The 17,223-nt window shown below is 41.1% G+C and overlaps 1 protein-coding gene across 4 annotated transcripts in view; it reads left to right on the top strand.

Moving 5' to 3' along the window:
- PBX2 (PBX homeobox 2) overlaps positions 1-14,736 on the top strand; it is a 51,095-nt gene extending 36,359 nt beyond the window's left edge. For 3 of the 4 annotated variants that reach the window (XM_058171688.1, XM_058171686.1, XM_058171687.1), the window contains exons 8-9: positions 2,438-2,524; positions 11,368-14,736. In XM_058171688.1, coding sequence (XP_058027671.1) covers positions 2,438-2,524; positions 11,368-11,460 — 180 coding nt within the window. In that variant the 3' untranslated portion in view covers positions 11,461-14,736. The remainder of the gene's footprint in view (positions 1-2,437; positions 2,525-11,367) is intronic. The other variant, XR_009153743.1, reaches the window with a different exon arrangement.
- Positions 14,737-17,223: the final 2,487 nt, after the last annotated feature.

Genomic DNA, 17,223 nt, shown 5'->3' with positions numbered 1-17,223 from the left:
GTCGAATAGGTTGTAAAAAAATGCTTTTAAAGGTAAAAATAAGATTGCACGCTACAGCTGATCACACACACCCCTGCGCACTGTTCTACTTTCCCATGCCTCCTTTTGGCATGCACTGTGCACGCGCACACCTTGCATTTGGTGCGTGGTGTGCGCAGCGCACATGCAAACCGGTTCAGATTTCACCACTGGTCAAACCCATTTGAGGACATAAGGCCTTTCAGATTGTTTTCTATCCTCTAGGTCAGGGGTCTCCAACCTTGGCAACTTTTAAGACTCGTGGATTTCAAATCCCAAAGTTCAAAGCTGGCTGAGGAACTCTGGGAGTTGAAATCCACAAGTCTTAAAGTTGCCAAGGTTGGAGACACCCTGCTCTAGGTTGGTGGTTTTTTTTGTTTTTTTTTAATTTCAGCAACTGTAAGAGGTGTGGATTTCAACTCTCAGAATCCTTACATCTTAATATTAAGGTTGAGAAAAAGTGCTTTAGGTGACTGATTGCTAATGGAAATTTCACACCGTCAATGCCCTTATCCCACAGCAAACCTATGTACTTAACTGCTGTAAACTTAAAAACATTGACTGTTAAAAACTTGTTAGAATAGAATATAATAGAATTTTCTTTTTTTTAGCTTCTTCACAAAGAAATCCTGTTTAGCAAAAGTCCTGTTCCATGTTAATTTAACATGCTTACATGTCCTGTCTTTTTAAGTTGATTATATTTACATGAAACAAACATAAAAACTACCCCACTCACAGTTTGTGGGTTTTTGAGTATTTATACTTACACATTTTTATTCTGTGTTATTTTAATTGAGTTCTGGGTTTTTTTGCTTTGTTATTGTGGTTTTTTTATGATTGTGGCAGGATATTCATAATTATCCTGCCTATTCTTAATTATCGTAATTATCCTAACCAACCCAGATTGGATCTTGCATAATCATAATAATTTATTAAACTTGTAGGCTCAGGATGTGCCTACACTTTGGCACACCTGCCCAAAGTGGCACGTGAAGCCATGTCGGCCAGCGCGTATGGCCTTGCTTGTTTGTCTTCGGGGGTTTTTGTGTGCATGTGCACACAATGATCAGCTGTCCTTCAGCAGTGCTGAAAACTGATGTGCACATGCACTCCGGCCAGCTGATTGTCGGGTTCGCATGTGCGCCTGAAGTTTGGCTTTTCCGGAGCTCAATCCCTTCGTGCGCACGGCAGTGCTGAAAACCAGCCTGCACTTGTGTGCCAGCCAGCTGACTGTTGGGGGGGGGCACATGCCTGCTAGAACCCAAAAGTTCGGCTTTTCAAGAGCGCGTCCGTCCGCACAACTTTTTTGGCACTCGGTGCCAAAAAGCTTCGCCATCGTTGTAGGCCAGTGATGGCCAACCTTTTTGTTGTTTGTGCCAAAAGCGGGGAGAGCGTGGGAGGGTCGCGTGTGTGTGTGCCCACACCCCATAATTCAATGTGTCCCATTCCCTGTGCATGTACGCATGACCCTCCCCGCTTTTGGCACGTGATGGCATGGTGGGCCTGGTAGGCCCGTTTTCGCCCTCCCCAGGCTCCAGAGGTTTCCTTGGAGCCAGGGGAGGGCGAAAATGGCCTTCCCCACACACACACACCCCCCAGAGGCCCTCTGGAGACTGGAAATGGCCCGTTTCCCAACTTCCGGTGGGCCTGGAAGGCCTAAAAATCAGTTGGCTAGCACACACATGCGCACTGGAGCTGAGTTAGGGTAACGCTTGCATGCCCACAGAGATGGCTCCGCATGCCACCTCTGGCATGCGTGCCATAGGTTTGCCATCACGGTGGTAGGCTGTCTGATTCCCAGCCACTCTGGGCGGTTAACGATGAAACAAAGAAAATTGATAAACAGTTGGCAAGACTGAATGGAGCCAGGGGTCCCGTTGTCCCTTGTCAAAGGACTGGTGAAATGTCTGATCTTTGCAGCATTTTTTTAACAACAGCAGAGTCGGTGGCATCTGGATCTCTGGGGACTCACATTCCAGAGGATATAAATTTGATAGCCAATGAATATTGTACATAAACAAATAGCAGCTGAGCCAAAAGTAGCCACAATTCAAAGCCAGTATAAAAATAAAACAATATAACAATGCCCATAGCCAAGACTTGAGTATGAAAAGGATGTATCCTCCCAAGAGAACGAGCTCACCAAAGGATGGGAGAAAAGCCAAATCTTTACAGCTCTGGGAAAAGATAAAAAGAGTCTAATGTTAAGTTTCTCGGCTGTGGGGAGGAAGTTTAAATGGCTATTTCCCTCATGTCCCTTTTTTTTCTTTGTGAAGTAGTCGTGTAAAAAGAACAGGGTAAAACTATGGCAAAATATGTGTGGTGCCCTGAATTGATAATGGATGTTTCTCAGCCTCCCCCTTTATCCTCCCAAGCTTGTATTCTTTCTACCTTTTGTCTGTTTTTCTTTAACTCCTAGGTGGAGTCGATGCGTCACTCCATGGGGCCTGGTGGCTACGGGGACAGTATGGCTGCCAACCAGATGTACAGCCCACGAGAAATGAGGGTGAGTTTAGGTCAAGAGGCGAATAACTTCTGATTTACTTTGGCCTCAGGCAGCACCAATTAAGATAGGTTGCTTGGGTGTCCTTGTATAATACAGGTTGGCGGCCTGGAGGGGACAGACGAGGGAAAGAGGGGATGGTTTTGTGGAAGGGGTCGGCGCTTGGGTGCGCACGAGTACCCATTACTTACAGGAGTGGGGCTGAGAGTGTCGTGTCCCACTCCTCCGCTGACGGCCGGGTCAGGGAAATCCGAATCAGGCGTGCCTCTGCAGCTCTGCCAAAGTCCTAGCAAAGTCCTCAGGGCAGGCAGGAGATCAGAAAGTGACTTCAGCAAGATATGTTTAGACTTTGCCTGACTCAGAGAATGCCAGAAAGCAAATTCTTTATATAGGCCATGGGGTGTGGCTCCATGACTCAGCACTTATCCAGGCCTGCCCCTCCCTTCCTTCTGTTTCCTCCGCCTATCAAGTCTTCTGCCGCGAGGGTCACTCCAATCGGCAGCTGTTGGTAATTGACCTTCCTCAGGCTCACATGCTGTGGAGGAGGGGGAGGGGTCTAGTTGCTCCGTTTGCCTGGGCATGGAGCCAGAGCTGGGGGCTGGAGATATTTCCTCCTCTTCAGCCTGTCTGGGCATGGAGCCAGAGCTGGGGCCGGGAGGCATACTAGAACATTCCTCCGTGTTCGGAAGCAGATAAGCAGGCCCCGGCTGTGGTGAGATTGGGCGAGATACAACAGAGAGCACCTGCGACGCTCGTGCGAGTGGGGCCGAGAGTGGCTGCAATGCTCATGCGAGTTAGGCCGCAATGCTTGCATGAGTGAGACCCAGAGTGCCTGCGATGCTTGCGCGAGCACATGCGCACATCAGCTGGCCCCTCACACAACCCACTTGCGAATAGGCCATAGCCTGGTAGTGGGTTGCGGCCCACAGGTTGGGGATTCCTGATGTCATAAGATGAAAACAGAAAAAGATCTTAGTTCAATAGAGGTAGTCCTTGACTTACGAAGATTCACTTAGTGACCATTTGAAGTTACAATGGCACTGAAAAAAAGGACGTATGATCATTTTTTCACACTTACGACCGTTGCAGCAGCCTCGCAGTCATGCGAATAAAATTGGGATGCTTGGCAACTGATTCATATTTACGATGTCTGCAGCGTCCCTGGGCCATGTGATCCCCCTTTTGTGACCTTCTGACAAGCAAAGTCAATGGGGAAACCGGATTCACTTAACAACCGTGATACTAATTTAACAACTGCGCTTGACAAACGTGGCAAGGAAAGTCATAAAACGGGGCAAAACACACTTAACAAATTTCTTGCTTAACAGCCTACATTTTGGGCTCAATGGGTCAACTGGTCATAAGTCACTTTTTCAGGGCCGTTGTAACTTGGAACGGTCACTAAATGAACTGTTGTAAGTTGAGAACTACCTGTACTTCAGAAGAGGAACGGATGTGTGAAATGATGTTCCAGAGTTCTCAGACAATTGCTTAAGCTACATAACAATTTGCAGCATCTGGGAAGTACGAGCGATCATTTTTGTAGGAGACAAAGTGGATCTGAAGTTCTTTAAGAAAGCAGAGAGATGGTTCCTTCTCGGGAATTTTCACAGGGTGGGAACTGAAAACTGACATAGGTAGTCCACAGCTTATGACCGCAATTGAGCCCCAAATTTCTGTTGCTGAGTTTTACCCCATTTTATGACCTTTCTCATCACAGTTGTTAAGGGAATCACTGCAGTTATTTATTTTTTTTATTTTTTTTGCAAAATTTTTTTATTTTTCCATAATAATTCCCACAATTTGACCAGTGTACAATACAATCACTTATCCAACAATCAGTCCTATACTCAAATTATACTCAGTCAGGGCTGTTCGACTGCCACTCCCCCCTTTAATCCTTTCTTCCCTTCTCATCCTTCTTAAACTTCCCCCACCACCTTCTCCTCGCTTTCCTACTTCCCCTCCTCTTTCCCACTTCTCACTACCATCCTTTCTAACCCTCTATCTTCTCCTTCTTCTCCTCCTCCTATCCTTTCTTCTCCCTCCCTTCTTTCCTCCCTACCCACCTACCTACCTACTTTCTTCCTTCTTTTCTCCTCTTTCCTTACCCTTTCCTTCGGGAGTGTTTGCCGAGCAGTCCCGACATTACACCATTCCAACTTGTTTAATTCTACCATTATTCCTGTACAATGGCAACCAATCAATTTATAGTCTTCCCTTCCGCCTCCTTCCCCGAGACTTCCCAGAACAGAATACAGGGTATTGTAACTAACAAACATAATCTAAAATATAACATAAAACATATTCCATTTCACACCATCTCACTATCAATTCCCTTCTTTCTTAAACTTATACATAATAATTCCTAACTTCACTCAAACACTAATTGATATTTTAATCTGATACTTATTTTGAATATAATCAATCCACTTCCCCCATTCCAATATATATTTTTCTTGTGTACAGTCTTTCAAGTAGGCAGAAATTTTTGCCATTTCTGCTAAATTTGATACTTTACTAATCCATTCTCCAATTGTAGGTAAGTCTTCTTTCTTCCAATATTGTGCAATCAATAATCTTGCAGCAGTTATTAAATTCAGAATCAGTTTTGTCTCTATAACAGTGCAATCTGAGATTATTCCTAATAAAAGAACTGTGGAACAAACTTGATCTTCTTTTTCAAAATGTTCTGCATAATCCACCATATTTTAATCCAAAAGGCTTTAACTTTTTTGCAAGTCCACCATATATGATAATAGGTAGCATCCTCACAATCACATCTCCAACATTTTGCTTTCACATTTGGATACATACATGACAGTTTTTTAGGATCTAAATGCCATCTATAAAACATTTTATAAAATTTTCTCTTAAATTTTGTGCTTGCGTGAATTTAACATTCCTCACCCAAATTTTTCCCATGTTTCTAACATTATAGGTTGTTGAAAATTTTGTGCCCATTTTACCATACAATCTTTAACCAACTCCATTTCTGAATCAATTTCAACCAATACATTATATAATCTCTTTATATGCTGTTGACCTTGATCTTTTATTTGTTTTACCAGATTATCATCACTTTGCCTTATACCAATTTTCTGATCTATTTTCCATCTAGATTGCAATTGTCCATACTGGAACCATGTATAATTTCTTCCTTCATCCTCAATTTCTCCCTAGATTTCAACTGTAATTCCCCTTTTCCATAGTCAAAAGCTCTTTGTAAGTGATAACTTCCATTTTTTGTAATATATTTATATTCTCTATCATATGTCTGGGGATGGTCCATATTGGTATCTTTCCATCTAACTTATATTGATATTTTTTCCAAATCCTCAACAACGCACTTCTGACCATATTATTCTTAAATGTCTTATCAATTTTCTTGTCATATATTACATATGCGTGCCATCCATATAACAAACCATAACCTTCTATATTCAAAATCCTTTCCTCTGTTAAATTAATCCAATCAGAAATTAAAGTTAAAACAACTGCATCATAGTACAATTTCAAATTAGGCATTTTTATACCCCCTCTTTCCTAACGTCTTGCATTATTTTTAACTTTATCCTCGGTTTTTTACCCTTCCATACAAATTTATTAATCCCTTTTTGCCATTCTTGTAAATTTGCATCTTTCTTCAAAATTGGAATCATTTGAAACAAAAATAAAAATCTAGGCAAAACATTCATTTTTATAGCTGCCACTCTTCCCAACAATGATAATTGTAACTTCTTCCATTTCTCCATTTCTTTAATTACTTTTCCCCACAATACCTCATAATTGTTTTATATAATTTTACATTCGATGCTGTAATGTATACTCCTAAGTATTTAACCTTTTTAACTACTTCATATCCAGTTATTCTTTCTAATTCTTCCCTCTGATGTGTATTCATATTTTTAATTATCATTTTGTCTTCTGTTGATTCACTTTAAACCCAGATACCTTACTATACTGATCAATTGTCTCCATCAAATATACAGCTGAATGTATTGGTTGAGATAAAGAAACAACCAAATCATCTGCAAACGCTCTTAATTTATAATCTTGATTTTTAATTCTAATTCCTTTTATTCGATCTAAACCACGTATCTTACTCAATAATATTTCCAAAGTTAGAATGAATAATAATGGTGACAAGGGACATCCTTGTCTAGTCCCTTTCTCAATCTTGAAAGATTCTGTTAATCCACCATTTACTATTATTTGAGCTGTTTGCTTTTGATATATAGCCTTAATTGCTTGAATAAAATAATCCCCAAATTGCATTTTTCTATTACTTTAAACAAAAACTGCCAATCCAATCTATCAAAAGCTTTTCGGCATCCAAAAAGAGGAATGCTGCTGAAACCTGGCTGTTTCCTTCCAAATATTCAAGTAAATTTACAATTTGTCTCATATTATATCTCATCTGTCTCCCCTTAATAAATCCTGATTGGTCATTATGAATTAATTGATTCATCAGTGGCATCAATCTATTCGCTAGTATCTTAGCAAATATCTTATAATCAGTATTTAAAAGCGATATTGGCCTATAATTCTCTGGTTTAACACCATCTCGATCTTCTTTAGGTATTAATGAAATAAAAGCTGTCCTCCATGAAGGAGGAGCTTCTCCTCCCCTTTGTATTCTGTTAAATAACTCCTTAAGTGGTACAATCATCTCATTTTGTAAATTTTTATAATAAGTAGTTGTCAAGCCATCTGTACCTGGTGCTTTATTCGCTTTAAGCTGCTTAATTGCAAACACTATTTCCTCTGAAGAAATTAATTGATTCAACTCTTCCCTTTGATCTACTGTAATTTCTAAAATACCGTGGTCCTGTAAATATCTATCTATATCTTTATCACTAATCACATCTCTAGAATATAACTTAGTATAATATTCTAAAAAAGCTTTTTTAATCAAATTTTGCTGATATACTTCCTTACCTCTATATTCTATTTTATCAATTATCGTCGTTTCTGTTTCTTTCTTAATAAATATGCTAACCACCTTCCAGGTTTATTAGAATTATTAAACAAATTATGTCTTACATATTGTAAATTAGTTGCCACCTGATCTGCCATTAACATATTAAATTGACCTCTTAATATATTTATTGACTCTTTTGTTTTACTATCTCCTGGATTGCCTACCAATAACTGCTCCTTCCTTTTAATTTCCTCTTCTAGTTCTTTTAGCCTTTTGTGCAGTCTATTTCTATATTTATTATTCATCTCTAATAAAATTCCCTCATATAAGCTTTACTGGTGTCCCAAACTATCTCTATAGGTGTCCCTTTATCCATGTTCAAAGAAAAAAATTCCTTCATTAGAGTTTTACATTCATTTACATTTTGTTCATATTTAAACAAGTTCTCATTCATCCTCCACGACCTCCTGGCCTCTTTTTCCCGATCTAACTCAATCCATACCGGCTATGATCAGACAAGGTTCTAGAACAAATTTTTGTCTTCTTCACTCTGAAAAACAAATCATTAGTAATTAAAATGAAATCAATCCTAGAAAAGATTGATGTCTGTCAGAAAAAAATGTAAAATCTCTCTCTTTTTCATTGCGTTCTCGCCATACATCTATCAATTCTAAATCTTCCATCAAATCAAAGAATGCCTTTGGCAGTTTTACGATTGGAAATATTTCTAAGACTTCTTTTATCTTTCTGGGTATCCATCACTCCATTCCAATCACCCATTAATATATAAGTTTTATAATCCCAAGATGTTTTTCTTGTATGTAAAAACTTATAAAATTTTTCTTGTTGTTGATTTGGTGCATAAAACTCCTATTAAAAGTATTTTCTCCTTCAATAAAAGTTCAATAGCAATATATCTTCCTTGATTATCCGCTTCAATTAATGTTGCAGATAAATTACTCTTTATATAAACAACTAGTCCATTCTTCTTTTCTGTAGCAGATGCAACAAAATGTATTCCCAATTTGAATTTATCAAATATTTCTGGTCTAATGTTCTAATATGTGTTTCTTGTAAACATACAATGTCATTTTTAAATTGCTTCAAATAATGAAATATCTTTCTTCTCTTTTGTGGTGAGTTTAATCCATTGACATTCCAAGATAAAAGTCTAATTGCCATTATCAGCAATCGGAAACTTTTGAAGCACCAGCCGCAAATCATATCTTTCTTTGGGCCTTGCTCCTCCCACTGTTTCCGTCTTGGTAATAGCAGATTGAGCCTGTTGAGCCTTTTCTTCTTGTTCCTTGCGTTTGACAGCTGCTCTTGTCATCCTTGGCTCTTTTGGAATCTCTGATCCCATCTTAGACACATCCAACGCTTGTAAACGGTCTTCTTCCATTACTATCACTTCTTTTTCTTTAATTTCACCTTCCTTTCTCCTACCATCCGGAGATGGTGGACTTCCAGCCTTAAGCACATAAGCATAAAACTCTTGTGCTTTACTGACTGTATTAAGACGATGTGCTTTCCCTTCATAGTAAACTATTATACCAATTGGGATGTCCCATCTATACTCAATCTGACGTTTTTTAAGTTCGTTCACCAAAAAAGCAAACTCCTTCCTACCTCTCAACATTTTGGGGGGAATTTCCTTTAGTATTAAAATATCTTGGCGGCTGCTTGAATCTTGTCTCCTTTAAAAAAGCTTGTAAAATCTCATTTCTCACTGTTCTAGTAGTAAAATAAATAACAATGTCTCTGGGAAGATTTCTTTGTCTTGCTATCCAGGAATTCACGATAAATTTTATCAATATAAAATGCCACATCTACTGGCGAACTGCCAAAATCTCTGCAAAGGCCTCCGAAAAATTTGCTTCAAATTCTCATTTTACATTCTTTTAGTCCACGGATTCGTAAAGCAAGTTCCATTGCTCTATATTGTACCAAAACAATTTCATCATCAACTTTATCCATTTTACTTTGAACTGCCTCAATCTCATTTTCCAATTTTAAATTAACTTCTTTATTTCTTCTACTTCCTGCTCCAATAAAATCACATTTGATGCCAGACCCTGTACTGCTGACACCAAACCTTCTTTAACTTCTTTATTTCCAGTCTGAATTTCTAACATCTGTTTTTCATCTCTGACATTTCTTCTGTAATTAATTTAAACTTATCCTCTATCTGGGAAGTTTGCCAATTCATAGCATCGTTAAGAGATTCTTTCATAAATTCTTTCAGGTTATCCTGAAGTGCTTCCAAATTTAGTGATTTTGTATCTGCTGTATGTGCTGGAGAGACTCCGGTGTTAATGTTCCTGAGTTTTGTAGCAGTTGACTTTAATTGTTTTGCTGCCATCTCTTAAAATTTCTCTTTAACTTAATATTACGTATAAACCTTTTAAGTCTTTTTTTTTTCCAGTCTCAGTATCTCTTCTCCCTTCTCATTACAATGTTTAAAAAAAAATTTTTTTTCCAGCTGGCCTCAGCAATAAACAACAGACAGTGAGACTTGTAACACTTTCGTTTTCAACTGTGTAGCTCATTAAAGAACGATCGCCATTTTCACTTTGAAGTCAGATCCAAAACTTAAAAAAAAAATAACAGGGAATTGATTGATTACTTGCTTTTATAATTAGAGCTCTCCTGTTTCTGTTCAGTCCGGTATTATCTTCTTTAAGTTAAAATTGGTCCCGGCTAATATTACGTATAAACCTTTTAAGTCTTTTTTTTTTTTTAAATCAGTCTCAATATCTCGATCTCTTCTCCCTTCTCATTACAATGTTTAAAAAAAATTTCCAGCTGGCCTTCAGCAATAAACAGCAAACAGAGAATTGTAACACTTTCGTTTTCAACTGCGTAGCTCATTAAAGAACGATCGCCATTTTCACTTTGAAGTCAAATCCAAAACTTAAAAAAAAAAAATAACAGGGAATTGATTGATTACTTGCTTTTATAATTAGAGCTCTCCTGTTTCTGTTCAGTCCGGTATTATCTTCTTTAAGTTAAAATTGGTCCCGGAAGTTGGTCGCGGCAATTAGGTCTGCCGGAGCAGGAAAAAAGCCTCAGATCTGGAGCACTTTGAAGTTCTGAGGGGGCTTAATCCTTCGAGCCCCCTGGTATCTTCTAGGAGCTCTAGGAAAGCTCTACCTCTGCTTCTTTTTGCTCACCACCGCTTCTTCTCCCGAAGAGGGGGGTTTCCGAACTGCTGGACAGCTGATTGTCGCTGTCTTAGCAGTCCAACATGATCCAGAGGTTGGTGACCAGAAAGATCACCTCCATTGCCAACGGAGCCAACCAGGAAGAGAATCACTGCAGTTATTGTAAGTTAGTGACATGGTTGTAAAACAAATCTGTCTTTCCCATTGACTTTGCTTATCAGAAGGTCGTAAAAGAGGATCACATAATTCTGGGCCATTGCAACCGTCGTAAATGTGAGCCACTTTCCAAGTGTCTGAATTTCGATCCCGTGACCATGGGGAGGCTGCAAGGGTCGTAAGAGTGATAAACGGTCATAAATCGTCCTTTTTTCAGTGCTGTTGTAACCTGGGCCACTAAATGAAAATCGAGGACATATCTGTACATACCTTTAGGGAAATTTACCATCATTGGGGGTTTTTTAATCTGTGAGCTGTCAGACTCCTGAATGCGAAATAACATCATAACTACGGAGTATGATGGACTTGCAGGGCTAGTGCAACGTGTAACATGTTCACCCTGGTGCAATAAGACTGGGTGTTTGTTAATATGATTTATTGGGTTAGGGATTGTCTGTCTTCACTGTGAGTTGTATTGTGTTGGGGGGGGGGTGCACTGAGCGAGCTCAACCAATCTCATTGTAGATATGTTGTGCACTGACAATAAAGGTTTTGAATTTTTGAACTGAATTTTTTTGATTTTTTTTTTTTACTTTCACTAGGCCAATGGGGGCTGGCAGGAAGCAGCCACTCCATCTTCTGTCACCTCCCCAACAGAAGGTCCTGGCAGCGTCCACTCTGACACCTCCAACTGATTGTGCTGCGGTAGCCGTCCCCCCCCCCCCTCTTTTCACGTTCGTCCTGATGCCAGGGAAGAGAAAAAAACGCCAGTTGTGAATGGGCTGGGCAGAGAGACATGACTCTTTTCATTGCCTTAGGGTCACCGCATCACCGTGCCGGGGAAGGGTGGGGAGGGGATGCGACGACCCAGTGATCCTTTGGGTCAGATCACTTTTGAGATGCATCCATTGGAGAGAAGACGGTCGTCCTTCTGTGATCCTGAGTGACATCTTTGATAACCAAGACCTGACTCTTTTTAAGCATCCTGGAGGGGGAGAACCCAGCATTATCGGGAGGTGGGTGGGAACGGGTGGGAGGTGGTGTCCCAAATGGCTTATCGGATTTGCAGGGGTCAAGGGATAAGCTACTGTGGTACCTGCAACCAATATCATCGTCTGATGGATCGGTTTCATAAGGTTATACCTGCCCCGCCCCCAAAAGATCTGCGATGGCAACATGGACGGATCTCTTGTAAGAGAAGGAGCGAAGAAAGCTTGCCGGATGGATGGGGCTCGTGTTGGCATCTCTCCATGATGGGATGATTCCAAAGGGATAGACAGAAAGGTGTCTTCCTGTCCAGTTTAACCGGATGAAACCGTGGGTGATTCGGATCCTGTCCTAGATGGCGCTTCCTTCATATGTTGTCATCGAGGATACCCGCTTCTCCTGTGGGATGTTTCTGAAAACGAGAAGTGCTCTTTTTCTCGCTCCTGTCTTGCGAACGGGATTGTGTGGAGTCACGAAGCTACCCTTCTTGGACCGAATCACCCAACATGCCTTTCCATATCAGTGGTTTTCCTGCATCTGAAGACCTAAAGTTGGGAATATCCATCTGTATTGGAAAGGAAGACATTTCTCAGGCAGATCTCCTTAAAGAAAAGGTGTGGGGAGCCAAGGTGTGTAATGTCGGTAAGGAGGTTAGAGACGAGACTTACCTTTATCCAAAGGTAGTGGTAGAATTCCATTAGAGCAGCAGTCCCCAACCTGCTTGGGGGTGGGTGGGAGGGCAGAGGGGAACCAGCCCGCTGCTCATGAAAGTCAAACTGCAATCACACACATGCACACATGTGCTTCGGCCAGCTGGTCACGTGGCCTGATTCCAAACAGGCTGCGGCCTGGTAGTAGGCTGCGACCAGCGGGTTGGGGACTTCTGCATTAGAGCAGTTAAAGGTCTTTAAGGAAGGAGAAGTAGTATTAAGCACAACATTAGGGAGGACTGGGGTTCTAGAACAGGGCTTTTCAAAACTACGTTGAGTGGAACCTTAAGACGCCACGAGACTTTGATGGGGTTCCATAAAGTGGGGGGAAAAAGAATAATAATACGAGAATAACAGAGTTGGAAGGGACCTTGGAGGTCTTCTAGTCTCAACCCCCTGCTCAAGCAGGAGACCCTAGACCATTTCAGTCAAATGGTTGTCCAACCTCTTCTTTAAAAGTCCGGTGATGGAGCATCCAAAAACTTCTGAAGGCAAACCGTTCCACTGATTAATTGTTCTGTCAGGAAATTTCTCCTTATTTTTAGGTTGGTTCTCTCCTTGATTAATTTCCATCTATTGCTTCTTGTCCTGCCTTCAGGCGCTTTGGAGAATAGCTTAACCCCCTCAGATATTGAATACACTGCTGTTTGTTGAATGTGACAGTTTGCTGTCACTGGAGTTTTGACTCTTGATCAGGGATCCCAAGAATTATATTTTTTTTTTACTCACCATTTTGTGGCCTGAAAGCAGGGGTGAAATGCTACCGGTTCAGACCGGTTCGGCTGAACCAGTAGCAGCGGCGGTGTGTGGTTCGGAGAACTGATAGTGGCGCAAGGCTCCGCCCACCCGCCCCAGACCAGTAGTGGGTTTCAAAAATTTTTACTACCGGTTCTGTGGGTGTGGCTTGGTGGCCGTGGCATGGCTTGGTGGACATGGCAGGGGAAGGATACTGTAAAATCTCTATTCCCTCCCGATCAGCTGGGACTTGGAAGGCAGAGAACAGATGGGGGCAGGGCCAGTCAGAATTTTTACTACCGGTTCTCCGAAGTATTAAAAATTTCTGCTTCTGGTTTTTCAGAACTGGTCAGAACCTGAAACCCACCTCTGGCCCAGACGTCGTTATTTTAACTAGGAAGTAACCTGTTTTTGACCCTCTGCGCATGTGCAGAAGGCTTTGCCCGTGTGCAGAGAGTCCAAGCATGCAGACTGTGCACTTCTGAACCAGTAGGGAAGGTAAATAGATTTTACCCCTGCCTGAAAGTATCTGGAAAAAGTCTGCCCTGGAATACCGTATTTTTTGGAGTATAAGACACACATTAGTGTAGATTGGCCTCCCGGAATACCCCCAATCAGCTGTTCTCAGAGGTGAATTTTAGCAACAGGTTCCTTGGTTGTGAGCTCTGTGCCTTGCTTTTTTTGGCTTTTTTTTCTGCCTCTGAAATTCCATTTCAGAAAAAACTTTTTCCTGCCTCAGAAAAAACTTTTTTCTGCCTCTGAAAGCCTCCGAAACAGAGCTTCAGAAAAAATTCTCTGAAGCTCTGTTTGCTGAAGCTTCGTTTCTGATGCTTTTTTCAGCCTCTGAAACCTCCATTTGAGAAGTTGGGCGGGGCTACATTTGGAGTGTAAGACGCACCCAGATTTTCATCCTCTTTTTTGGGGGGGAAAAGGTGCGTCTTATACTCTGAGAAATACAGTAATTAGGGGAAATCAGCTTGGACTCTCAGCTTACTATAAATGCTACATCATGGCTAGTAGTGGGAATTTGAATTCCATAGAGATATACAGGACTTCAGAGTATAAAGGTGCACCTCAGTGCATACAGGCACATACACAACACCTGTTGGCACCCTCTTAAAGAAACTCTGTCTTTTCCTTTAATCACATTAGCCCCATGCATCAGGAGAAGGCCTATTTAAGTTAAGGAGACAACCGCAAACCTACACCCACATCCACTCTGAAGCACTTTGTCACACCCTGTCGGAGTAGCTTTAACTCAAAGCTTGTATTTTCTTGGGATTGACTGAGTACCATACAGTTCTATGTATCTGAGGAGATCCTCGGTCATTCAAGTCATAATTTGTCTCAATGGTTCTTTTTTCAAAAGAATTCACTGGACTGCAAAAAAAAAAACACAGGAAAAAAAGCACCTTTGAGATACATCCCTATGGCAAGACGTGATTCTTTAAAAAGGAAGGCCTAATGTGCTCCTTTTTAGCATCAGATTTAATGAAGTGCTGAACTTTGTAAACCTTTTGTTTTCTGTTCTTAACAGAATGACAGAGTTGGAAGGGGCCTTAGAGGTCTTCTAGTCCAACCCCCTGCTCAGGCAGGAAACCCTATAGCATTTCAGACAAACGGCTGTCCAATCTCTTCTTAAAAGCCTCCAGTGTTGGAGCACCCACAACTTCTGCCGGCAAGCCGTTCCATTGCTTTGTTTTCACTGTCAGGATAGTTCTCCTTAGTTCTAGATTGCTTCTCTCCTTGATTAGTTTCCACGCATTGCTTCTTGTCCTGCCCTCAGGTGCTTTGGAGAATAGCTTGACTCCCTCTTCTTTGTGGCAACCCCTGAGATATTGGAACACTGCTATCATGTCTCCCCTAGTCCTTCTTTTCATTATCTTTCCTTTGCTATTTTTCTTTTCTCTTTTCTTCAACTACATATCCATATTCTTTTTGCGATTTATTTTTGTTTTTCCACTTTTACTATTTTCTGACATCTGAACTTTGCTTCTCTTCCGTATTCCTGCTCCGTTACCAGAGTAGACTTTTTCTGCTTGACCAAACAAAGCTCGATCTGCTAGATTCCTGAATGATATACATTTTCACTCTGGGGTGATTGTGCAAATCGTAACTTGTGCCAGCTAGCTAGAAGGACTTTTTACGTTTCTTTTTCAAAAGGAAAGAACATGAGAATGTACAAAACGGTGCAGTCAGTGATTGGGCACAGTTATGTCAATTGCTGTTTATTTGATTAGTATATCCTTAAGAGCCACCGTTGATAATAGTGGATGTGCTTATTGCCAAGATTTTTTTGCAATATTATTTTTCCAATGATATTGGAATAAAAACAATGGAAGGGGCCTCCAAAGAGGATTATATTGGCTAAGAGGAGATGTCCTCCCTTTAAAGTATCACATCTTGCATTGGTGGGAGAAATCAATTACTGTATTTTTCGGAGTATAAGACGCTCCTGACTATAAGACGTACCTACCTTTTTGGGAGGAAAACAAGAAAATAAATCTGCCTCTGCTTCCCAGCAATTTGCCTCCTTGCAGCAAATAGAAAACAGCCTATTTCAGTTTTATTTTCATTTTCAGCACATCCTGATTAGCACAAGAAAAAAAACTGCTTCCCAGCAATTTGCCTCCTTGCAGCAAACAGCCTGTTTCAGTTTCAGCACAGCCTGATTAGCACAAGGGGAAAAAAACCTGCCTCTGCCTCCCAGCAATTTGCCTCCTTGCAGCAAACAGTGGAGGCCAAAAATGGGGCGTGTGGAGGCAGCAATAGGCAATGGCAATCCCTGCAGCCTGAAACAGCTGATGGTCAGGAGGCCAGTCCACCAATCAGCTGCTTGTGCTAATCAGGCTGTGCTGAAACTGAAACGGGCTGTTTGCTGCAAGGAGCCAAATTGCTGGGAGGCAGAGGCCAAAGGATGGGGGCCGGCGGGTGGGCAGGGCTACATTCGGTGTATTAGATGCACCCAAATTTTCACCCTCTTTTGGGGGGGAACAAGTGTATCTTATACTCCGAAAAATACAGTAATTTATTTTGGAGTGGGAATTTTTGGGATGGTGAGTGGAAGTGGAGAAAAGATCACATCCCTCCTTGCTAGTTTTAACCAACCTTACACCAAATGAATGGGACATTTATGTAAGTTAAAATGTCAAATTCACTTTGGGAATCTTGGCGTTCCTTACGAGAATTATCAGGTAAAAAACCCCAGTGCTTATCCTTTTCGGGTAATCGTCACCTTATGAGGATTGAGCCCCATATTTTTGTTGTTAAGCAAGTCAGTTAAATTGAGTTTTGCCCCATTTTCCGACTTTTATTGCCCCAGTTGTTAGTGAATCACTACAGTTAAGTTAGCAACACGTTGTTAAGTGAGGCTTCCCTATTGACTTTGCTTGTCAGAAGGTCACAAAAGGGGATCACATGACCCCCAGGACACTTCAACCCGTCATAAATATGAGCCAGTTGCCAAGCATCCCAATTTTGATCACATGACTGTGCTACAGTCATAAGTGTGAAAGACCGTCACAAGTCGCCTTTTTCAGTGCTGTTGTAATTTTGAAACGTCACTAAATGAATGGTTTTTATGCTGAGGACTACCTGTATTGAAAAATTGCCATGACCAAATGGAGTTCTATCGGCTACAAATTCTAATAGTATAATCACACTTTTGCCCCGAAAAATATTGGAATAAAAACAGTGGAAGGACTTCCAAGCAGGATTGTATCATGTTGGACTGACCTGATCAGGTACCTTTGCAGAAAATTATAGTCACACGGCAAAGCCTGTGAATTAGATGTTAGATTAGTTCCAAGGATGGGCAAAAATGTAGATAGAGCAGGAAACTTTGAGGGGTCACACCAATTCTGTTTTTTCTTGGCCTACTAAGGAGCGTTTGTGGGGTGGGGGTAGATTTGAACAAACCAGAAGTACACTTGGTCCTTGATTTACGACCGCAGTAGAGCTCAACATTTCCGTTACTAAGCAAGGCAGGTTGCAGTGAGTTCTGCCCCATTTTACACCCTATTTGCC

This window comes from Ahaetulla prasina, chromosome 2, assembly GCF_028640845.1.
Source record: "Ahaetulla prasina isolate Xishuangbanna chromosome 2, ASM2864084v1, whole genome shotgun sequence".
In the NCBI taxonomy this organism is placed as follows: domain Eukaryota; kingdom Metazoa; phylum Chordata; class Lepidosauria; order Squamata; family Colubridae; genus Ahaetulla; species Ahaetulla prasina.
Note: the sequence above shows the minus strand (reverse complement) of the source record. Positions and strands in the feature narration are given on the sequence as shown.